This window comes from Lates calcarifer, linkage group LG9, assembly GCF_001640805.2.
Source record: "Lates calcarifer isolate ASB-BC8 linkage group LG9, TLL_Latcal_v3, whole genome shotgun sequence".
Lineage (NCBI taxonomy): Eukaryota > Metazoa > Chordata > Actinopteri > Centropomidae > Lates > Lates calcarifer.
Genome location: NC_066841.1, coordinates 14,123,574 through 14,147,491, shown reverse-complemented (window position 1 = coordinate 14,147,491; position 23,918 = coordinate 14,123,574). Strand labels below are relative to the sequence as shown.

Genomic DNA, 23,918 nt, shown 5'->3' with positions numbered 1-23,918 from the left:
CAACATGGTCTGCAGCTGCCTCCACTTACCCAATATGAATTCACTAATCCAGTGCTGATGTAATCTTGTAAATTATATCAATTTCTTTGTGCCACCATAACAGAGGTTTGTAGCTCTTCTGCGAGGAGAGGATCTGCCTGATAGACATCAGTCTCTGCAGCATTTTTACAACTACTTTAGGCCTTTAGAGGAGAGAGGCTAAATCAAAGACAGGCATATGAGGATTCAGGAAAAAATTCTAATAAAACAAAAAATAATCTTTATGACTTTAGAGCAAACACTCAGACACTCAGTTTTCACCTAATACAATCTATGAGTGCAGAGACTTCATGCTATTGTTTTCAGTAACATGACTGTGTGTTATATGTCTTTTGTTTTACAGCAGTTCTATTTGTTTAGTGACACATAGAATTCAATTTATGGATAATATCTATATTCCTTTTAGATAGTGCCATTAACTTTAGTCTGAAATAAAAAGACTGAACTTTTTTGTCTTGGCTTTTCAGTGTGAAATGATGTGTAGTTAATAGAAACTAGTAAATGAAGATCAAATGACAACAGTCAGTGATAACTTTGGTTTAATTGTAAGAGCATTCTTTACATTGGCTGGTGTCATATACATGATATTTCCCATGTCTGCCTTTCATATATACAGTGCAAATAAAATCTCATTATGCAGAACTTCAAAATATTGCTGTATCCAGTTTGAAAAGACTTCTTGTGACATTAACTCTCATTTCCTCAACAACAATCCATGAAGGCACACTAGATGAGAGAATCAGGTCTAGGCTGAAGCTAATGGCAACTGGATAATTGTAGTTAATTAACTCGACAAACAGATAAGAACAATAAGAAAAAGATGGACACTCTGAACATGATAACACAGTCTGCATATTTCATTAGAAAAGATGATGGCGTCAGGATCAAACAAACCAAAGAAAACTTCCAAATGCTGTAAAAAAGTCTGTTTCTCATTGAACATAATAAAATATATCTTTCAGATCATTTATAAGTTAATGCTACATTTACACTGAATGGATTCAGTCTTGTCAGCACTTGTCAGCGAGGGTTGAGTCGCTTTGGAGCGGTGGATCTGTCTGTTTGTTGATCTGTGCTCTGGGCAGTGATGACCTCTCCTGAGCCCACCTCTCCCCCTGAAAATACAAAGGAAAGAATTCATGCTGCAGTGCAATCTCACAAACAATATGTCTTTTCAAAACTTAATTCAATCCTTTTGCTGAGATATTTGGCCCACTGAGAATTTATTAATGGTATAAACTATTTAAAATCTTTATTTTAAGAAGTCTAACTAATTTTTTACCTGCTTGTGGCTCAGCCTTGAGCTTGCTGGCGATTTTGGCAAAGAATTTGAGGTTGAGACAGGCTCCTGTCTCCCTGTCACAAATGCCTCCTTTGCAGTTGCACGTCTTGCGGCACTCAACCCCATAGGTTCCATACAGACAGTCTGTAAAGACACACACAAAAAAGAAACATTACTAATTGTGGAACAAAGGCAGCAAGGCAACAAGATCAGTGAACCTGAAGGACCTCAGTTCTTAACTGATAAGTGTCACAGACTCATTCACAGTCAACATGAGGATCACTGATGAACTGATCAGTGACCACCAGCAGCAGCATTCATGTTTCAGTCCCTTAAAGCCTCAATGGGCAAATCATCAAGTTAAATGAAGAAAGGATACGCAGGTCTGCTCATGTGCCACCATAACCATTGGTTATAATGATCTGGTCCTAGTTATGGTGAGAATAAATGAAGTAGAGCCAAAAAGACTCTAATAACATAGTGGGATACTGGATTTGGTGCAGCACAGCATCGCTCTATTCAAAATGCAGCATGCAGAAACAGCAGCAAGATTTTAAAACAGGCTATTTGATGTAAACGCACCTTTGCAGATCCCGTATTCGTCCCCGTAATCGTCCTCATCCTTGTAGAACTCGCAGAATAATCCTGGTCCGCACTTCACCCCGTGCATCCCCGACACCGTGCGGTAACAGTGCTCCCCTCTGCCGGCTGCGCAGACCTGGCAACAGCCGCAGTCATCCAGGACGGTCCGTGTGCACCGCTGCGTCCCGCCACACCGCTCCGCGTTGCATCTGTCGGGGCAGTTCACCGCGTACTTGACATTGGCGCTCCACGCCTCAGCATCTCGCACTAGAAGTGAGGACAGCACTGTGATAAGGAGAAAAGACATCACTGGATGCAGGCAGAGAGTCCGGGGAGCTCGTGGAGGAGAGAGAGAGAGAGAGAGAGAGAGAGAGAGAGAGAAGGCTGCTGTGTTTTGGATGAGGCTGTTCGGGGAGAGGAGACAGATCACCTCTGGGAGACTTGAGTGGAGTGACCTACGGTTCATCAGGTTGCATGGTTATCAGCGATGAACAACTTTGTTTTGCACATGGCTTACCCTCGTCAATTTCCTCATTCCGGTGTTGTCGTCCCCATTTGCCAGTCAGCCCCCTTTTTAGAGATCCGGCTGGGAAGTGGGATTAACTCTGGACCGCCATCCAGGAATTGAAATTCGTGTGACCTGATGTCATAAGTTATCTTTGCTTTGTTTTTGTGTGTGTGACGGAACCCCCAAACCTAACACACGTTTGTCGTGACCGGCCCTGCTCTGAAGAATTCAGTTTTATGCTGAGATGTTTTTATTCACAACATCCTATTATAATCATATTTAAAACATTGCACAACAAACCAAAATTAAATACATTTGATTTTTGAATTGTGTAAGCAATATTAAAAGATTAAAGCTGAAAAGGAAATAAAACGTAAAAAGCAATAGGCTTATATATATATATACATATATATCGAATTCAGTGACGAAGTTTTGTCTAAAAAATAAAACGTGACATCAAATGTAAGAAAGGCCTAACTTGTAGTTTTTAAGTCTGTTTCCTCTCCTTTTTTTTTAAATGTACCTTTTTTCAATTGATTTGATTACACAGGAAAGATATTCTATGGAGATATGATAGAATGTTATTAGGGCATAAAAGACACTAATGATCATAAGATAAGGCACTCAACAAATGTGAAGTGCTTTAAAGGGGTGCTTCAGCAAAGTAGTAGTGCGGCTCCATAAACTTGCAGGTTAACAAAAACAACGGTCAAAATCGATGCAGCAGAAACTGAGATATGGGCCAAGAGCCAAAAAAAACAATGGATCCTACATTTCCCATAATGCAATAGCATAAAGGTTATTTTCTCACACTTAACAGCCAAAGCCACTGAGAACATTATGCATCTGTTTTCACAAGCTGAGTAGTAAACCTAACGACAAGTACACTGATCTTTATGTGTTAAATCAAATCAAATCAATTATCTTAAGTTGCTGCTATAATAGTAACGGTAAATAAATATTTACCGTGTTCAGAGCAAAGTCTTTTCTTTATTGGCTATTTTTTTTCCTCTTTAATTTTTGATTATTTTGATTTAGATTTAGGTTAGCGGTGTTGGGTGGATTTGGGCCCCAGAAATACTTGGCACAGTCTTCAAGCAATCAAAAAAACAAAAAACAAAACAAACAGTGGACTAAGCATTCAGAGGCTTCGGGCAACCCTGGATTGTGTCAGGTAGGCGTCCAGTCTGAATAGCCAGTAAAAGAAATATAATAGATAGCTGAATGAAAACATGATAATGGTGATGGCGACAGTCCTCGCTCCGTGACACAGGGTGGCGGTAATTTAGTCATCCAACAGCGGTTGCCATCAGTGATTGAGATTTAAACAGACGAAGAAGAAGGGGAACGAAGAGAAGGTTGATATGATATTCGCGTCCAAGGGAGACCTCACTGGGAAGGGACAGGTAACGCAAACACTTTATCGGCGGAGGTTTGCTGTCAAGGTAACTTGCATGTCTGCGGTCAGTTTAAATTGTTTAACACACAGGTTAACATTATTAGTGCGACGTTAACCGAGCCACGGGAGTGTTTTGCTCAGAGCTGTCAGCAAACAAGCGGAGGGGCTTGGTCGGTTTTGACAGCCATGGAACAGACTAGCAACTGCACTGCAGCCAGCGTTAGCTCAGCTGTCACCGCAGATGCAGAATAATGTTACCGGTGTTTGTGAATGACACGGCGGAGACTGCATTTCCAGTTCACATATGTTGGTGTTTATGTCGGTGTGGCGAATATACCTGCAGTGTAAGAATGCTAACTAATACCAGATATGAAAAGCACGTAACGTTGACGCTACAGTATGTTGACAGAGACGCATCCAGTTGAGAAGCCAGATAGCAGGGATGGATAATGTCCCTTATTGCAAATTAATCAAATAACCCTGTTGGCTAACGTGAGTAGCTTGAATTTCCAACTCAATGCCTAACTTCTGCCAACATGATAGTGTACATTATATGGAATATATCGGTATTTATTATTATTATTATTATTTTTTACCTCGCTCTTTTCTCCCCGGTAGCTTAAGATTCCTTAAGTTGTTGTCATATAGTCTGTAGCTCATACTGTGATGAATTGATATCCGTTCACATCACTTATCCATTTCTTATATTAGCAGGGTTTTTTTTTGATTAACTGTCATGCCATGCATCCATTGTCTAAATGCTTATTGTGGTCAGGGTTGTCCTGGCAACAGCAGCCCAAACGTCCTATGGCCCAGCAACTTCCTCCAGCTCACTCTGGATGACTTCCAAGCCCCATGATCTGGTCAGGGGGGAAATGTATATCTATAATTCCTGTTTGGGGTCTTCTTCTTTCCCCATTACGGGTCTAGAAAGTCATTAAATGGTGGTAGTAGCGGCTATGGGGCCATGCAGGTGCCTAAACCATCTTGACTGGCTTCTGTCAATGTCAAGGAAGATGGATTTGTTACAGAGGTGCAAAGCTCACTGTTTTGGAGATTGAGGCCTAATATCCTGTAGGAAAAATTAAATCTTGGCCTGTTTACACAATGTCATTAGTTCATGAAAACTGTAAGTGGGATTTAGACTATGTACTATTTTCTTGTTTGTTAGTTGGACAAACTACATAATTTGAAGATGTCATATTGGCCTCTGTTAAAGTGTGATGGACACTTTTAATTATTTTGTAATGTTTTATAAGGTAAATAATTAATAGGTTAATAGAAACAATAATTTAGCAGATTAGTTGATGATGTAACTCTTAACTGCAATCCCAGTTAGAATTAAGATTTTTAAATTGAGAGCTTTTCCCAGTCTGGCTTGTCTTTCTCTTCAGCATCATAGTCCAATAAGAAGCATGTGTTACTGCAGCTGATTCAACTAACCATCCATCAGTACTGTGACAACTTTTTGGAAAAAGCAAGCACGTTGACACATTAAAACGTGATCCAGTTTCACAGTCACTCCCCCTAATATCACTGACATTTTACTGATCTACTTCTCTTTCTGTACATGGTGCTATCATTAGCCTCTGGGCTTACGCATGAGTCCACCTGTGAGCCTTTATGTTTATTTCTTGTTTTTATAGCTTACTGGAAAGTTGTTGGGACATTTGGCTCAATTTGTAGTCTGTAATTAATAAAAAGTAACATTAGATGTTTATGATGTGTGCATATTATAAATGGATCAACATTTGTGACCTGTATATTACAGGCTAGATAAAGTCTGAAGCTGGCAGGGCTGAAGGAAAAAAAGAGACAAACTCAAGAGGTGTCCTGAATATTCATGTCATACAATTTGAGATTTTTTATGATCAGTGATGGTTGCGCCTAACATTGCTTGTTGTTGCTTGCTGGTGGTTGCCTGACCGAAGAGCCCATTACTATATCAATGCCTGCTGTTATTTTTGGCCCGAGTGGAAACCATATAGCCCCGCAGGCCTCAGGCAAAGCAAGAGAGATGAGTCTCTGTAACTGTGGGCTATGGTCAAAGTGGCATGCTCACATGTTTAGCAGGCTGTAACAAGTGTTCTCTCCCTCATACCGGTTCATGTTTATGTATGTTTTTGTAGTTCTAATTATAGCAGGAGCCTCAGCCATGACCCACGAGTATGGAGATTTCTATTCTACACATCAGCAGCTGATTTCACTGGTTAGTTTATCCTCAACCTTGTGTGTTGCTTGACAGGAATAAAAACTTGTAAGGGAAACACCTTTGTATTGAAGACTTACATTGCCATCAAGCCTAATATAAAAATAATTCTTTATTGTACTAACCTAGATGTTATCAAATCAACTTTTTACATAGTTTTAAATTGATAGAGGGAATGTGCTTTAACTAATATCAGAGGAATATTCCCATGAAATTACCCACTAAACTATGACTGTAGAGGTCCATATTGTGACGGTCATGGGAATTGTCACATTTTAACCATTTGAGGATTACATGGTTTTCATGGGGTTCAAACCTACTAATGAACCTACAAATGCTTAACTAAAATGCAAACTGGGAAAATGAGTTCCAAGAAAGCTAGTACTTTTGGAGATCTAAAAATTTCCACTCAATAGCAACGACAGGCTTACTCTTAATTTGTTTGGAAAGCTGACAAAAAATGCAGACGGGCAGACTGGGCGGGTTAGGTGGAGCCCCAGAAATCTTTGCAGGGTATTGTATGTCAGAGCATCAGGTGATCAGCTTTGAGACGAAGACTGTGACGACTGCATTCTGACAGAGACAGAGAATATGAATGAACTGACGGGGGATCAAATGATTATCACCCATGTGCCTAATCTCTTACAGCAGCTTTCGCTCTTTGACAGGCCATATTATGAAACTAATAGCTTTAAATGAAGATGGATAGAATAGATGTTTTCATGTTGTGTAGCATAATGCTTTGTAGGCCAAAGTCCCCTCGTCAGTATGGGTTTGTTAGATGTAGTCATAGGGTGAGCTGAACTATTTCAGTGATACCCGCTGGGCCTATGGCAGTAGTCTGGATGTGCTGTATGTTGGAAAAGAGCCAACACTAAGGAGAAGCCTGACACCTTTACAGTTAATTTACTTTGCAGGAAATCGCATTAGAACATTGGCTTTCAGCAGCAAATGCTGCCTGTAAGTTGGAGATGGTGATAAAAGTGCCTTTTCATTACATTAATCATGTGTGAGGAAGCGATTTGTGTGAATTCTCTAAATTCGCCAGTATACAGGCCCTCACCTTTATTATATCTCCCTCTCTTTTTTCAGGTGTACATCAGAGTATAGATAATGCTCAGACATGGTGACTTGTCAGACCCATGTGTTGCTAAAGTGGCAGGAGCACTTCAATAGCTCCTGGGCAGCAGAAGACAGTGTACAGTCAGCCAGGAGGCATGGAGCTGCTGCGCTCTACAGTAAGCTTCTTCACAACAAGGAGGTGGTGACTCTGGCCCAGCCTGTTCAAGAACTGGTTGGCCCACGCCTGCCAGACTTTGAGTGTGAGACCAGTGCCTCAGCGGAGAAGGAAGAGTACCTGTCATCCCTGCTTCACAGCCAGCGATGGCTGGCTCACCGCATGCTGACGCAAACCTCCTACACCTTAGGCCTCCACCACAGGCTGGTAGTCCTCCAGAGGATCTACTACGCACTCCACAGCAAATACCATGATAAATTCCGTGTACAGCTGCCCTCCCAGTCCACAGACAGCGGTACAGAATGTGGGCATCTCGAGCTGGCCTCAGAGCCTTGCCTGCCAGGGGGAGCATCCAAAGTCAAGTCGGGTACAGATGTTCTGATAGAGATGGGCGTGAGGACAGGTTTGAGTCTGCTCTTCTCGTTACTGCAGCAGAACTGGAGATACGCAGCTTCTGTGCATCCTGAGTCGGTGCTTTGCAACGATGTGCTCGCCACAGCGTCCTCGGTGCTGGCTTCACTACCACCACTCTCTCTAGCCAATGAGAATAAGATCCCGTCAGTGGGGCTGGACTGCCTGGCACAGGTGGCTGACTTCCTTAAGAAGACATCAGTGAGCAGCGGGACTGGTGGGGCAGACCCCACTGGTCGGAGGCTGGCGCTGGAGCTGCTGCTTGGCCTGGCCATGCAGAGAGGCTCTTTGAAATTTCTACTGGAGTGGGTGGAGGTAGCTTTGGCTGCTTCCATGTCTTCCTGCACCTCTACACAGTCTTCCTCCTCCTCACTGAGCTCCCAGCAGTCAGCTGGTGTGGGCTTTGATGTCATCCACCAAACCCTTTTTCAAATGAGGCAATATTCGGTATGTCACGTTATTCTAATCTGGACCTTTGTTGTTTTTTTTTCTTTTTTTGAGTAATCTTTACTATATATTCCATCAACTCTGTTCATAGCCTGGTCATAACTGTTATTATGAACAAGACTGGAGTCTATATCATAGACTGCCTGTAAGTTGCCTGTCAAGCTACCTGTAAACTAATTGTGAATTCCCTCGCTAACAACAAAGTAACTTGGATTTATTAGTTTAGCATTTCCAGTCCATAATACTGGATCATGTGTTGTAATATAAAAATGTATTTCCGATGGTAGCAATAGTTAAGGCATACATTTCTATGTGGTTACTTACATAAACATCTATGAACATACCGATGAATGAGGCCCTTAGCCTCTTAAGAAGGAAAATGGCTCTTCACTGTTTCACACATCCATCCCTGCTGTAGACTGTCCTTTTTATTTGAACTGGCTCATTTGAAGCTTGGAGTGATGCATTAGTGTGCAGATAAGGATTAAGACTGAGTCAGTCTTCCTGCCTTGTCTAGATATGCATATTGAGTCATCCTTTAGCAGGCTAATCAGCTTTGCAATATTTCTGTACAAACGACAGCCAGGGTTAGGTGTTGCAGACAACCTCATAATACTGTGCATGATTACAGATTTTCAGATTAGATTTAAGAGTTTGCATGTACATCCTACATGTAAGCTAAAATAAAGACCTGAGGGATCACACACCTTTGAACACAATTAAGTTTTGGTTCTCTGGTGAGAGAGAAAAAAGGGGAATGCAGCATCTCCACTAAGAGCTGTGTCACTGCAGCTTTGTCATTCTTAACTACCTGATCATGACATTTCACAGTTTTTTGGGAAATGGCTTTTCTTGCTCTCATATAATGTTTCTTCTGGTTTAGAAATAATAAATGCCCAAACCAACGTAATGTTTATGTACATTGAGTTATATCAAAAATACTACGTTGAAGGCTAAAGATAATTATTTTTTTCAGGGTTTCCGTGGAGACTCTGTCAATACTCAGGTGCTGAAGAAGGATGCAGATGGACTTTGTCGGCTCTCTCAGGCAGCTCTCTGCCTCTTTGAGGAGGTAACAGTGAGTTTAGTTATATATTGAAACATGCAGTCACAATTAAAAATTTAATTAAAAAATTAAATTGTTATATTTCCCAGTAACTGATTTAAAGGACCTCACCTTCCTCCCCCTTTGGCAGATTTGTAACCTAGCATCCTACTGCCTGTGCTCCTGCAGCACTGATGCAGCGTCTCCTGGCACAGAGAGCGACACAGTCATGGTGTATGTGTGGGGCAGCAACAGCAGCCATCAGCTGGCAGAGGGAACTCTGGAGAAAATCCTGCTGCCGAAACTGACGCAGGGCTTCAGTGATGCCCAAATGGTATGGATACCCACAGGGACAGGATGATTTCTATGCTTAATTCATTATCATTATTCATATTGTGTTATAACAGTTTAGAATATTTAGTATGTTAAAAGAACTATGTATAAATTTATATATATATATATAATATATATATATATAGCTATTACTTAATTTGCAAGAAGCTATTTCTTTTTCTCCTTTTCAGCTAAAATATATACATAAGTCATTTGTCTATTTGTGTCATTTCCATTCAGTCACGTCTTTAATGCCAGCACCAGATAGGCATAGTCATTATATAATCAGAAATTTTGTGCTAGTTGTAATGTAAATCACACCTGCCACATACACCAGAATCACTGCAATTTGTAGTATTGACTTCTGTGTACATCTATGGGTGGGAAAAATTAGAAGCATGCCAGAAGCTGTAAAACCTACAACTAAAATTTAAACCAAAAATATGTTTTCTGCTGCATTACAGATCACACATCCTTAAAATGTTCTTTTATCCACTTTGTTCCTTTTTTAGATCGAGGCAGGTCAGTACTGTACGTTCTCAGTATCTGCAGATGGTTCAGTGAAAGCATGTGGGAAAGGCAGCTATGGGCGTCTGGGCCTTGGGGACTCAAACAACCAGTCCATGCCCAAGAAACTTGTGCTGGAGCCACATAGGAACATGAAGAAAGTGTCATCCTCCAAGGGCTCTGATGGTCACACTCTGGCCATCACTGTAGAGGGAGAGGTAAGAAGTTAAAATGACTGCTGGAACTGAAATGACCTCTGCTCATACATATTTCAAAGGTTTGTAGACTGTAGTTTTGACTGTGTTTTTCTACTCTGTTTCTGTTATACAATACAAATGAGTTATATTGTTTCTCTAAATGTATTAAAGAAGTAGTTTGTAGTAAAAATCTGCAGTGTGAAACCAAATAAACCAAAAACACATGACAGTAATAACTGCACTTCTTCCTCTGTAGGTATTTAATCTGACAGATAAAATTTTGCACTTTCTTTAGTAAGAACTGTAAGATTTTAACAATCATTCTTCCAGGTTTTCAGCTGGGGTGATGGGGAGTATGGGAAGCTGGGCCATGGCAACAGTGCTACACAAAAATACCCCAAAATCATACAAGGACCGCTGTTAGGCAAAGTAAGCACACAGGAAACACATCAGGAAAATAGCCATGTACATTTATTCATATGTAGTTTTTGAAAAGACATGAAGTGAGTCACTGTTTTTTTTTTATATGACCATGTCTCTGCCAGGTTGTTATTTGTGTGTCTGCTGGCTACAGACACAGTGCTGCTGTGACTAATGATGGAGAGCTTTACACGTGGGGAGAAGGGGACTTTGGCAGACTTGGTACACATCTCATTTCTCAAGTTTCTCATGCTTATTTGGCTCGACATTTTCAAAGTGAAATCAATCCCCTGGTATGTTGCTACATGCTGTGTTTCTCCCTGACCAGGTCACAGTGACAGCCAGAGTCGGAACATACCCACACTGGTGAAAGACATCAGTGGTGTGGGTCAGGTGGCTTGTGGCAGCTCCCACACCATTGCTGTGGCACAAGATGGACACACTGTGTGGTCCTTTGGAGGAGGGGACAACGGTATGTTGACAGATGACATGGCAGTTTGAAATCACACACTTAGTGGAAGGCTTTCCTCTGTGTACAAAATATAAAAATGAGCTCGAGCAGAAAATCAAATGCTTTTGTGCCCTTCATGAAAACAGACTACCACTGCGGTATCATTTGTGCTCTACTATAACTGAACTAGTGTGAACTGCTGCTGGTGCTCAGATATGACTCATCCTTGCAGGTAAACTAGGTCATGGAGACACCAATCGTGTGTATCGCCCCAAGGTCATAGAAGCCTTGCATGGATTCATCATCAGGAAAGTGTGTGCTGGCAGCCAGTCATCTCTGGCCCTTACCTCTGCAGGACAGGTGAGATATGGCATTTTGGGTCAGAGATGTCAGAACTGACTAGAACCAAATGACAGCTGTTTTCAATTTAATACCAAAGTGTATATCTCTTCTGACCAACTTTTAGTTTCTTTATAACAGGGCTTTTTCTAAATTCTATTTGGAGGCAAGCTTTATTTTGAAGGAACATACTAGTGTCACCTTAATGATGGTTATCTGTTTACGCTCATTTTTTCATCAGCGCTTGATATGTTCAGTCATAATAATGTATTTGCATTTGATTGCATCTTAAATACAAAGAATTGATGTCAATAATGTATTATCTTTTGTGTATTCATGTTATTTCTTTAGGTGTTTGCATGGGGCTGTGGCTCATGTTTAGGGTGTGGCTCCTCTGAGACTACCTCTCTGAGGCCGAGGTTCATAGAGGATCTGAGTATCACCAAGATCATTGATATCTCATGTGGAGACAGCCACTGTCTGGCTCTGTCTCATGGTAAGATAGATTCCTATAATCTCAGAATTATTTTCAAGAGGTATCATTTTTTGTTTTGTACATGGAAAATTGTGAATATACTCTGACTGCAAGGTATGCTGTTCCTCTTTCATTAGAGAATGAAGTGTATGCCTGGGGGAACAACACCATGGGACAGTGTGGGCAAGGCCACACTTCTACACCTATTACCAAACCTAAGAAAGTGCTTGGTCTAGAGGGTGTGTCGATCCAGCAAATCACCGCTGGCACTTCACACAGCCTAGCTTGGACCGCAGTTCCAACTGACAGGTAAAGCCTCAATGCGATATATTCTCTTCCTCTGCAATGTAAATGTGATCTCACAAAAGAAATCAGAGTAGCATCAGAGAATGTTCACTGCGTTGCTGCTGAACAGTTCTTTTCTCATCCCCTGTCAAATCTGTGGGTCTGTCTTATCAGTTCTGGCACATTTGCGCAGGCACAGCTCTTTTCAAGTGACCTTGTCTTTTTCCAGGCAGCTGGTGGCATGGCACAGGCCCTTCTGTGTCGATTTAGAAGAGAGTACATTCACCTACCTACGCAACTTCCTAGAAAGTTACTGTGATGGCATTGGGAATGACACACCCCCTGCTCCGTTCTTATCTAAAAGGTATGAAACTACCTTATAAAGTTATAATGTCTAATGCTCTGTTTAACTTTTTATAGCCTGCCATTTATTTGGGAAATTACTTTTCTATTTATTTCTGTTCCTTACCTCCAAAAAGGATTCCAACACACTCACTTTCCACTGAACCCACACTCCTAATGCTCCCTGTATCTGTTCCTCAGGGACCACCATCAGTTTCTTTTGCTGTGCATGAAGCTGCTGTCCATCCACTTGTCTTTGGCCCATGCTGGGGGTACGGGTGCCATGGTTTTGGGGGCTCAGAGCAGGCCCCTCAGAAACCTGCTCTTCAGGCTCATAGACACCAACATGCCAGACTCTATCCAACAGGTAAACCATTTCTAAATTATTTTAATGACATACTTATGAGGAATTGTTTGTATGGGATGTGTCTAAATCAAAGTGTGAATTGAATTGAATTGTTAGGGCCTATTTGTGCTCATTTTGTTTTATTTATTGTTAAATACTTACATAGCCTCAATCCCCATTTTATTTTCATACTGTGCTGATATTCCTTTCCATCCCCAGGCAGTTTTGAACACGCTGTCCATTGGTGCGTCTCTGCTGCTGCCTCCACTCAGGGAGAGGACAGAACTGCTCCTCTCCCTCCTTCCTCAGGGCCCTCAGAGTTTGAATGTCCTCTCCAAAGGCCAGGTATGTAGAGTTCTTTTTTGCCTATTTAAAACATTGTATAATGTGACATTATACAGTGGTGCTGTTTATTATGACCAAATGTGTTTTTTATGCATTTTGTCATATAAGATGTGTAAACCGCCATGAAACGAACTTGTATTTGACTATGGCCGCTCGTCTTCCCTCATTTTAACTATGACTCCAGAGAGTTGGCTAGAAAATGGATGGAGCTCACAAACAGTGTGATTGTCACAATCAAAGCGCCAACTTGGAGTGTTGCTAGGCAATATGTGAAGACTGCTTGAATGTTGTGAAAATGTGTTGCTGTAAAGGCATTATTTCTTCACTGCAAAAATGTTTTTGGTAACATCACATTTAAATGATCAGCCACTTGACAGTTTTTTCTTTCTTTCATCTGTATCTTTCAAAGCGTCTTCAGTTAGACATGGTCCTCAGTAGCCTTCAGGACCAGAGCCATGTAGCTTCTCTACTAGGTTACAGCAATTTTGGGGAGGTGACAGCCCTGGGACCCCCTCTGACTCCTGCTATGGCCGTCCGGCCGCCCTCTTCATCCAGCTCTGTTGAGGCCTATGACCCTCTGCACTTAGCAGAGGTGCTCCTCAGAACCCTGCTCCTCAGCATAGGCTTTTACACGGTATGGAACAGAGGGCCTCATGTGGGGGAGAAATTTACATTTTAATTTTTGGGCAAACGTAGTGCTTTATTTTACCTGTCTCACTACTGTTTTCCTTTAACTTGTGGACACTTCGGTGCAGATTATTACCTTTAAATTAGAGTGATGTTCATACTCCTCCACATGCATTTTATAATCTTGTGTGTGTGTGTGTGTTCATACAGGAGCGGGCATTTGGGGAATTGGAGAAAAACAGTGACAAGCAGCTTTCTAATGATAGCCAGGGACAAACTGATCCTCCCTCTCACTTCCACCAGCTTCTGTCTGGGCTTCACAAACACCTGCTGGCCCACTGCTACATCCATTCCAGCCCTGAGGTACACCACAGCTATACAAAATAAAAAAAAAATGCACAGTACGTTATTAGTACAGAAATAACTGACAGGAACTTTGACCATCCATTTTTGTGTGGAACAGTATATAATATTCTTCTGCTGATAGGCTATGGTATATTAAAACTAATATTTTACCCAGAGCTCTGTGGGGTTATAGTTGCATTTATATTCAAACTGATTCCTTGTTCTGTAGGACGACAGCAGTGTAACGCTGCTTCGTGAGCATCTTTACCTGCTGCTTCCCTGTGCCGCTGAGACACTCAGGAGATCCACCAAACTGCTGAAGGAGAGTTCCCTGGATAAACAAATTATCAAGAAGCTGAACAGTAAGAATAATAGCTAAGTGTATGTGTTATTATAACCTAGTTCCTCCACTATCCAGGTTATTTTTTTGTCGTTGTTGTGAGTTGTTTGGACAGATCTTGATGGCTCCTTTATTTACACAATTCACTCAGAAAACATCAGGGAAGTGATATTATTTTCCTTTTTATTATCTAATGAAAAAGGGCATTTTCAAACATTTATACAGCAGACATCTCTGCATGTACTGTATGGTTCTTTGTTTGTCAATGACAGCAGCAGGTATGATTATCTGTCTTTACTTATTCATAATAATGGCACTGTTAGAGTAGTGTACAGTTGGTCAGTCAGTGCTGACCTGTCAGTTGATCTGATGTTCTGTTTCTGTATACCTCTGTTTCTGTAGTTATTTTTAACAATAAGTCTGATCCCTCTTTCTCGTCTCACCCCTTGTCCCAGTGGTCTTGTACAACTCCGTGGCTGGCAGCCTGCTGTGCCAGGTAATGTACTCCTTGCTGCTGCTTCCCCTAAGCACAGTTCAACCTCTCCTGAGCCATTTACTGTCCTTGTTGGAGCACCTTAATGATTTCAATAGGTTGCTGCCAGAGACAGGCCTCCTGGAGGAACAAGAACTAGGAATGGAGGCTCAAAAAACCTGCTTAGGTCAGTGTGTGCTTGACCCACAGAGTTTTCTTATATGATTATTGTTATATTGTTGTTGATCACAGCATTGTCATTGTTTTTTAGAGGATGGCCCATTTTAATACTTAAGATTCTTCTTTAAAAATATGGAGTCGTTTAACAATGACAAGGGGTTTTCTCTCCAGATAAAAGTGAAGAAAACACATGCCTTGGACAGCAGCAACAGGAGGAGGAGTGCGAGTGGGTTTGGCTGTTGGACCTGGAACGTTCTGTAGCGTTGGCAGTTGGCCGTTGCCTTGGTGGTATGCTGCAAGGCCCGCCGCCCTCACTTCAGGAGAAAACGTCAGAGTTCTGGCTATCAAATGTCCTCCTCAGGAACGGACTCGAGATGGACTTTGAACAGCTGGGTAGGAAGACAAACTGCTCCCTGCTAATGTTTTGGCAAATAGATGCAGTTATCATCCCAAGATTAATATTGCATCAATGTGTTCAGACTCTGTTTGGGAGCAATAATAATAAAACCAGTAAGTTACACTGCAGTACATTAAAGTAAAAGTAAATGCTTTTAAAGCCAGTGAGCAAAGAGGATGTTATGGAGACTACTAATGAGTGAAGAGGAATGTTTCCATTTTTTTGGTTTCTTGGATAGTTGACAGTAGAGATAGACAAGAAACATGAGGATAAAGTGAGGTTACCTTACTTGGTGTACATCTTTGACCAGGTGCCCACTGGGACACCTTGAGGGGCATCTGTAACTAAAACGTAATTTTCGAAATATTGTTTGTAGTTTTCACTTTTATTTCTTTCCGTATGTCCCATGTGATGCTTTGTCCCATAGACTCTAGCATGGCATGGCTAACTGAGGTGGTGCTCCTGGGCAGTAGTGATGCCAGACTGGCAGAGCTGAGTCTGAATGAGGAAACCAGAACTTTACTGGAACTGGCACTGGGATCCTCCAGAGGACCTGCAGGTGGACTGTGGCGGAAGATGGAGGAGTATGCTCACAGCAAAGGTACTTTAACTTTCTTGTTTCTGTTTGTGTGTATGAGTGCATGCCTGTGTTTGACTGTTGTAAATATCCAAGTGATAATGGAATAACTGCTAATTTTGATAATCTTACTTGACAGAGAATTGATGATTATAATTACACTATTACAATATGCGTCATAGATTTTTTAAATTCTGGTCTTTAGGTTGTGCTTTTTTTCCTTGTTTGTGACTTTATCATAATTACGCTGTATTGTTTGCTGTGAGAGCAGAATGGGAGAGCGGAGGCTCTTCAGGTGACTGTTTGCTGCAGGCAGTGTGTCGTTGCAGTCTGGCTGCTCTTCTGAAACACACAGGTCTGCAGAATGAGGCCTATTGGCAGGACAGGTTAGTAATACAAATGTTATATTTATTTTGACACACTGAAAAAAGTACTTACATGTTGAGGTATATAATTGAATTGTTAACAACTGAATTGTAATTATCTGTCTATTATCCACTCTGTCTTGAGACAGATATGAGCCCTGTGAGATGCTGCTAGATGTCTATGAAACGGTTTATAAAATCAGAAGCACTCTGTTGGCACATAAAAACTCTCCAAGGACGTCACAGGTGCAAGCTGCTGCCAAACAGGTACCATTACTAAAATTTCTTCACTCTGTGTCACAATGAAATACCTGTGGTACAGTTATATTTGACAGAGCTGAACAATTAAAGTACAAAATGGAGTGATTTGTAAACAATATGCAGCTCAATATTTGTACTGTAAATATTACAGAAAAAATATGCTTGACATAATATAAACATAACAATTATTGCACCCTTACAGTTACATTATCTGATTTAAAAAAAGAGAAAACACAGGTGTGTTTAACATATTTATGGCCTATGTTTTTGTTTTCTTGAATTGATAGACAGCTCAGTCTCCCCAGAGTCCTGATGCAGACAGGCAAGAACCAGGTACCTCAGCGGAGCAAGCGGGAAAGGATCACGAGCAGCAGTCAGGAGGTCACTGTAGCCGGGAGGTACAGGTGACCCCACCTCCCACAGCCAACCATAACCAGGAAGAGGTTGCAGAGGAAGACGCATTTGGCAATAGTCGTATGTACCTGTCAGGTTAGAAATGCATATCTCTATTTCTGCCCCTACCCCAGTAATGTTAAAAATGTACTCATGTTTGTTGGCAGACCCAAACAGAACTACATGTTACATGTACAGAAGTCATCATCTTGTCTTTCCTGTCTCTGCAGAAGTCCTAGAATCATTCATGGCCACCCGAGAGGCCATGCAGGTACAGCAGAACGTGACGGTGTACGAGTCCTTTGGCACTTCCACCCTCCCTAGCAGCATGGAAAGCCCCATCAGCCCAGACAGGGAGCCAGATCCCAAGCAGCAGTGGGAGAAGCAGAGGGAGTCTGAGGAAAGCTTGTCTTTCCCTGCCGCCTGCCATCTGGTGGTGTCCCGCTGTCTCTTCCTCCTGCTAGGGGTCAAGCCTGCTTGGGTGGAACCCAGCGAAAGGGAGATTAGTCAGGCTATGAACAGGTAGTGTGTGTGTATGTGTTTGTTTTGCTGTGGAGCAGTTGTGTTTTCTGTGAGCTGTTACTGCACTAAGTGTCTATCATCCCACTTTCAGGAAATCATCAACAGAGTCCTTTATGATGGCTGTTGATGGGCGAAAACAGGTTAGTCTTGTTCAGTGCCAAAATTAGGCCCAATGCCTCCTTACCAGTACTAATATACTGTCTTTGTCTCATTTAGTCTGACCAATCCAAAAACTCCTTGGGATCTTCAAAGAATAAAATGGGTAAGTGTAACAGGTTTACTCCTAAATGCTTGTATTAATGCTTTTAAAAAATGTCCTGTATTATTAAAGGTTAAGAGATTAAGAACTGCTCAAGAATCACGGTGTATTGATCTTCAAGACAGAGCCAATCGAGCTGTTTTCCACAGTTGCTAGTCTTTATGTTAAGCTAAGCTCACTTGCTGCTGGCTGTAACTTTATATTTAGCTAACTGATGCAAGAGTCGTATCAATCTTCTCATTTAACATTAACAAAAAAGTGAATAAACATATTTCCCAAATTGTTGAACTATTACTTCAAGGCTGAATTTCACTAGTTCTGTGTGATATTGTTTCAACCTCTGTAGCTATTCATTTATGTATATATGTTTGTATCTCTTTTTGTCAGTATGTTTGTCAGCATGAAACATTTTGAATGAATCTCTTGCTAAAAATTTCCTGCCCTGAGCAGAACTTGTGTGCCGCTTTTTTTGTCATTGAGAGAAATCACACCAAGTTGTTTTTTTTTTTTTTATACAGGGATGAACACTGAATGATTTACACCACAAGAGATGTTGAAATATTACAAGAGAAAAGACTGAGACAATATTTGCCTTTCTTCCTCTGCTCTGTCTGTTCCAGGCTTACCTCTGTGTTCTCTGGGCATCATGAAGGATGCTTGGGATCGCCTGCGGCAGTGTATCAGCCCGACTGCCACCATGTCCCACTACGGCAACAACACTTTGCCAATTCTTAACCAGGTGTTCCACTTTGTATGTGGAAGCCTGGTCACCTTACCATCATCCCCACCAACACTGCCGGGCGGACAGACGTGTAGTCAGGCAGATCCAAAGGCCATTACTTTTGCTATACTGCAGCAGCAGCAGAGGGCTGAGGTAATCAGATTTTTCCTGTAATTTCAAGCCCTGAAAATGATATGGAACACTTAATGGTGTTCTGTGATTACATTTCAAGGGCCTAACTAACCACCAACTATTCCCTTTGTTATGATCAGATGCGTGTGGAGGCCTTGTGTCAGATGTCATCCTTCCTGTCCAAGATGGAGGAAAAAAGTAGTGGGTTCGCAGTTGCCAATCAGTTTCCTGCGTTGCTGCAGTCCGTGCAGCTTCAGTTCCTCTCCGGATGCTTTGCTTTGGGAACACAAATCATTGGCTCTCACTCGGGAGCTAATTATGAGATGCAGCATTACACGGTACATCTAGTAATCATGCTATCACATTGTTTGTGCAAATGTTTATGATTAGTAAAAATGGAAAGAAAGAAAGAATTAATATTTAATCCTGCCAGATGGAGAGAAGGGAAACATTGATACTGTATTAATTTCATGACTTTCTTTTTCATGTGTTGTTGTATTAATTACTCTCCAATCCCTCTTATCTCAATCCAGTCTGGTACACATTCAGCTTGTATGGATACGCAAAAAGAGCTACAATCTGCAGCCCACACCTTCTACCAGCAGGTGGTGCGTGTCCTCAGACAGAGGGCCCTTTTGGAAAGAGAACATCCTGGTTTGTTAATTACTTTGTTTTGCAAAACAAAGTTTCATTTGATTGTCGTTGTACTACTCCCTAATGACATTTTTTGGTGCAGTTTTCATTTTTGTTTGCCTTTAGTTGAGATATTGTCTCCATCATACTCAGGTTCCTGCCAGCACCTTCTCCTAGCCACAATGTTTGCACTGAATTTCTGCTACCAACCAGTGGACCTGGTGCTGGTCATCAAATGTGGCATCCTGGAAATCCTTTCCACGCTGACCAACAACAGCTGTGCTCTGATGAACCAGAGCTGGTTTGCAGCCTCTGCATCTGGATCCATGCTACTGAGTGGTGCTGTCAGACTAGCTTGTACGCGCCTGCTTCAGATACTGACTGTAGCTGCAAGGTGAGAATGTGTAACTGTAAACAGCTGCTGACAAGTGTGCATGACTTTGTCTACTATTTAATTCAAATTTAAAATACACTTTATTGTTTACTTAAGCATAACAAATTGTCTTCTTTTCTCAGCACTTGTGAGGATTCATTGCCTATTGATGTATCCCATGCTCTTATGGAAGTGATGTGTGAGCAGCTCCAAAATGTCCTGCACACGTTCCACCTACAGCAGACAGCAGAGAGAGGAATAGCTGAGAGAACAGATCTGGACTCCAACAACAAGAGCGCAAATCTAGTTGGTGTGGCAAATTTAGCTGTATTCAATGTCACTGAAGTATTTTTTTACAAATTCCTGTCAGTGCAGTATGTAATTAAAGAACACGACTAATTTGATTCTTTTAAGGGACAGATGAGACTTTTGTAAAGCCAATAATGAATAATAGCCCTTGTGTTTTTGTGTTTTTAGGAGTGGAAAACAGCAAAGTGGTTGAATCTCAGCTTGCAGATTTCTTGGTGTTTCTGAGGCGTGTACTGTCATTAAGAGTAATGAAAAGACTTTCTACTTTTGTCAAATGGATTGATCCACTCATGGCCATTATTTCACACAAGTGCCCTTTAGGTAAGACCCTTAAAAATAATAACAACATTGGTGTCGTTTACAGTGCAGAACAGTTGACATGCGTTTGGTTTGATTCCCTTTTCACCATCACCATCCGCTTTTCAGGATCTCCCTGCTTCCAGAACCTTCGCACTAAGCTCTTGGCCTTTCATGTCTTAGAGAGACTGTTACCTGCTTGTTCTGAGCCAGTTCAAATTCAACAGGTATGATGCGTCATGTAACTGAAGAGTACATTCATGCAGTCATCATTGAAATTTCTGGCTCCCTGATGTGTTTGTTGGTTTGAAATTGTACATTATGACTGAGGCATTATCCACTAAGTTTCCCCATTTTTCTTTGTCTTCTTGTAGATTGTTAAACAACTCTTTCAGCTCTTGTCTGTTTATATGTGGGAGGAACCACTAGCTGAGAGGAACCACGAGGAGACAGCTGAAAAAGACACAAGGGTATTACTTTAATATTACTATATACTTAAAAGACTTAAGCACTTCCTACTATACTTTTTAAATATTATATTGCTATATAACCAGTGTAATATATTCTTTCTATTGCTGTGTAAAATGCAATTGCCCTTTCAGTTCCATGGTATGTCTTTACCAGCCACTTAATATACAGGCAACTACTCTCCTATACCTCACAGAGTCAAATAAATAGCCTATTACTGTAATAGCAATATCATAGAGGAAAGCTGTTAGTGTTTATTACTAGTTGAAAATAGTGAATGAGTGCATGAAAGTGTAATGTGTTCCTGGCAGTAATGACACTGAAAACAGCAGGGCTACTTGATAGAACAGATGGGCCTGTCCTCCATGGTGGGGATAGGATGGAAAATGAGAGAGGACAGGAAAATAAAAACAAATTTAATATGCATCAAATTATAAAGAATATTACATGAATTACATGAATATAAAATGTAATTAAATAAAATTAATTTATAGTAGAACTAACTCTTTCCATTTCCTTTCAGGATTTTTACATTTTAATAACATTTGTAATTTTACGTGTCGTTATTGGGTTGAGTGAAGCGCTTCATGTCACTTAATGTCCGAAGTGTAATATATCATGTGGTTGTCTCACTTTTTTGTCACTTTATCTTTATCCACATTACAACAAATGATTTTATTTATTCAGCTGATGGACATTGCTGTATACAGTGCTTATGTGTTATTTACTGCATGTCTTGCAGAATCCTGGCAGCTACGATGAATGTATTCCCATTGGAGATTTTTCCTTTGACCCACACAAGCTAATCTGCTGTTCTTTGGAGAGTGGGAACATCCTCTCCCATGGTTCAGGAGGGAAAGGTTACGGCCTGGCAACCACTGCCATTACCTCTGGCTGTTTCATATGGAAGGTAAGGACTGGTATCCGCTTTCTCTTTCTTGTTTATTGATCAGATCTTACCACTCCAGTGTGCTGAGAAAACATCTCCAATGACGTGACATGTACCCAACTTCTCTCCCCAGTTCTACATTACCAAAGAGAACAGAGGCAATGAGGGCACATGTATTGGCGTTTCACGCTGGCCAGTCAGAGATCACAACCACCACACCACCACTGACATGTGGCTGTATCGTGCTTATAGTGGCAACCTGTACCATGGAGGGGAGCTGGTCCGCACACTTCCTTCTTTTACCCAGGGGGACACCATCACATGTATACTGGACATGGAGGCTCACACCATATCATTTGCCAAGAATGACAAGGTCTGACTAAATATTCACAGTTAGCATTCAGAAGTTTTGCTTTAACTGATTATTGTGTATGTCTGCAATCTTTTTGTGTTTGTGTTTTCCTGCTAGGAGCCAAAGTTGGCATTTGAAGGTGTGGTTGCCTCTGAACTATACCCGTGTGTGTTGTTCTACAGCAGTAATCCTGGAGAGAAGGTACTTGATATACTGTATAGGGCACCAACTCCACAAGTTGAACTTGTGTTTTTTTTTCCTCTAATATTTTTGTCATAGACAACCATGATCTAGAATAAAAATACCCTGGGTATTGCATTAATAGTAGGACCCAGAAACTCCACACAATCACCTAAAGTTAAAGACAAGGGGAACAGATTTTTATTTAGTAATTTGCAAACAGAAAGAAAATGGGTTTGCTTGGCTGCTTAGGAAATTTTCTGAAATTTCACACACAGTAATTTAGTTACAAATTGTAATATTTTGTAGTCCAACCAAACTATGCCTCTGTCTTTCTCACAGGTGGCCCTGCGTGACCTCCAGATGAGAGGCATGCCCAGCAATCTGCTTCCTGGGGAGCCTCTCTGCAGCCCTCGGATGACCGTGCTGCTGGAGTTGACATTGCACCTCCTCCGTAGGCTCCATCAGTGTGACGAGTGGGCCTCGCACATCAATCAGTACATCCACAGCCACCTGGAGCTCATTGGTCCCTTGCTAAAAGAGGATGACATAGGAAGCTTCAGTCAAGGTCAGGCACAAGTTCAGACAATCAAGTCTGCAGTTTTGCACTCAAAGTAGACCTCACTTCAGTTTCATTTTATACTACTTTGCCAATGCAGGAAAACTTTAGATCTTCAACTTTTTTCAAGTGAAATAAAAAAATAGTCTATAGTGAATGGGAGTATTACATCACTCTGAATGTTTCTGAATGTTTTTGGAAGTTAGGTGACTGTGTTTGTGGGTGATTCCATGCGCCCAGACCTATCGAACACGTAGCAAATGTATTATTACAAATATAGAGATGCACAGTAATTTCACTACACATCAGCTGCCTTTGCCATGTTGATGTGTCACTCCATGAACTAGACCAGTCAGATTTGTGTAATACTTCCCCCCTAAGATTTTGAGGCTCGTTTTCTCTTTGACCACTTTGGGTCTCATATTATCTTTTAGGTGTGTGCAACTAAAATGAAGTTATGAATGGAGACTTTAAACAATTCCCTGTCAATCACAGTCAACCTGTTGTGGACCCAGGAGTGAACAGCTGGTGTGAGGAACAGATGGAGGAAACCAGCGGGAGACCGTTTTTGATTTAGTGCCTCTATGGCTTGAGCATCTGCCACTGATTGTTAGAGACTATCCAGTATTTGAATATAAAAATTAAAGGCAACTGATGATGATGTATTTTCCTTCTAAAGGACATTTTTTAAATGGGTATTACTCTTTGTTTGATTGTCACAGTCTTACATTCTCCTACAGGCCTCAGTACCACACACTTTGAGAAGGAAGAGAGTGAAAGAGACAAGGACCTGGCTGGTGATGATGAAGGGGAATTGCTAGTACGTCGTCGGTCTCTGTCAGAGGCTAAGCTGGCGGCTCTGTGCTGTGAAGTGTGGCCGGTGCTGGCCCTGATCGGAGGAGTAGACAGTGGACTGCGGGCTGGAGGTCTGTGCTTGCACAAACCCAGTGGACGCAGGGCTATTCTGCTCGGTGTCCTGAAGGAAGGAAGCTCCCTGGCCAAGCTTCAGTGGGAGGAGGCAGACCTTTCTGTCAGGTATTACAAATATATATTCATATACACACTTAT

At 41.4% G+C, this 23,918-nt stretch overlaps 2 protein-coding genes across 2 annotated transcripts in view; one reads left to right on the top strand and one right to left on the bottom strand.

Annotated features, from left to right (window-relative positions):
* Positions 1–561: 561 nt before the first annotated feature.
* Positions 562–2,363, bottom strand: esm1 (endothelial cell-specific molecule 1). The gene is made up of 3 exons (XM_018662422.2): positions 1,904–2,363; positions 1,322–1,465; positions 562–1,154 (listed from the first exon to the last, which is right to left on the bottom strand). The coding sequence occupies exons 1-3, from the start codon at positions 2,208–2,210 to the stop codon at positions 1,060–1,062; spliced, it is 546 nt and encodes a 181-aa protein (XP_018517938.2). The 5' UTR covers positions 2,211–2,363; the 3' UTR covers positions 562–1,059.
* A 1,373-nt stretch (positions 2,364–3,736) lies between these two features.
* The window catches only part of LOC108873974 (probable E3 ubiquitin-protein ligase HERC1), a 39,423-nt gene continuing 19,241 nt past the window's right edge, over positions 3,737–23,918 (top strand). Inside the window, 39 exon segments of the mRNA XM_051072809.1 lie at positions 3,737–3,856; positions 7,112–8,114; positions 9,091–9,186; positions 9,311–9,493; positions 10,005–10,217; positions 10,527–10,625; positions 10,742–10,838; positions 10,945–11,088; positions 11,300–11,427; positions 11,758–11,902; positions 12,019–12,190; positions 12,396–12,530; positions 12,710–12,875; positions 13,074–13,199; positions 13,609–13,833; positions 14,037–14,189; positions 14,401–14,533; positions 14,967–15,170; positions 15,335–15,556; positions 15,988–16,161; positions 16,409–16,523; positions 16,652–16,769; positions 17,051–17,252; positions 17,387–17,678; positions 17,770–17,818; positions 17,895–17,940; positions 18,558–18,811; positions 18,931–19,128; positions 19,324–19,444; positions 19,577–19,817; positions 19,940–20,106; positions 20,274–20,426; positions 20,532–20,629; positions 20,777–20,872; positions 21,613–21,780; positions 21,893–22,132; positions 22,229–22,312; positions 22,634–22,859; positions 23,573–23,885. Coding sequence (XP_050928766.1) covers positions 7,143–8,114; positions 9,091–9,186; positions 9,311–9,493; positions 10,005–10,217; positions 10,527–10,625; positions 10,742–10,838; positions 10,945–11,088; positions 11,300–11,427; positions 11,758–11,902; positions 12,019–12,190; positions 12,396–12,530; positions 12,710–12,875; positions 13,074–13,199; positions 13,609–13,833; positions 14,037–14,189; positions 14,401–14,533; positions 14,967–15,170; positions 15,335–15,556; positions 15,988–16,161; positions 16,409–16,523; positions 16,652–16,769; positions 17,051–17,252; positions 17,387–17,678; positions 17,770–17,818; positions 17,895–17,940; positions 18,558–18,811; positions 18,931–19,128; positions 19,324–19,444; positions 19,577–19,817; positions 19,940–20,106; positions 20,274–20,426; positions 20,532–20,629; positions 20,777–20,872; positions 21,613–21,780; positions 21,893–22,132; positions 22,229–22,312; positions 22,634–22,859; positions 23,573–23,885 — 6,968 coding nt within the window. The 5' untranslated portion in view covers positions 3,737–3,856; positions 7,112–7,142.

Excerpts from the sequence above, each read along its gene's own strand:
- esm1 (XM_018662422.2), bottom strand. The coding sequence starts at position 2,210 with ATGTCTTTTCTCCTTATCACAGTGCTGTCCTCACTTCTAGTGCGAGAT. Across the intron at positions 1,466-1,903 it reads CGAATACGGGATCTGCAAAG|ACTGTCTGTATGGAACCTAT; the intron begins GTGCGTTTACAT and ends GTGTCTTTACAG. Across the intron at positions 1,155-1,321 it reads CAAGGCTGAGCCACAAGCAG|GGGGAGAGGTGGGCTCAGGA; the intron begins GTAAAAAATTAG and ends TTGTATTTTCAG.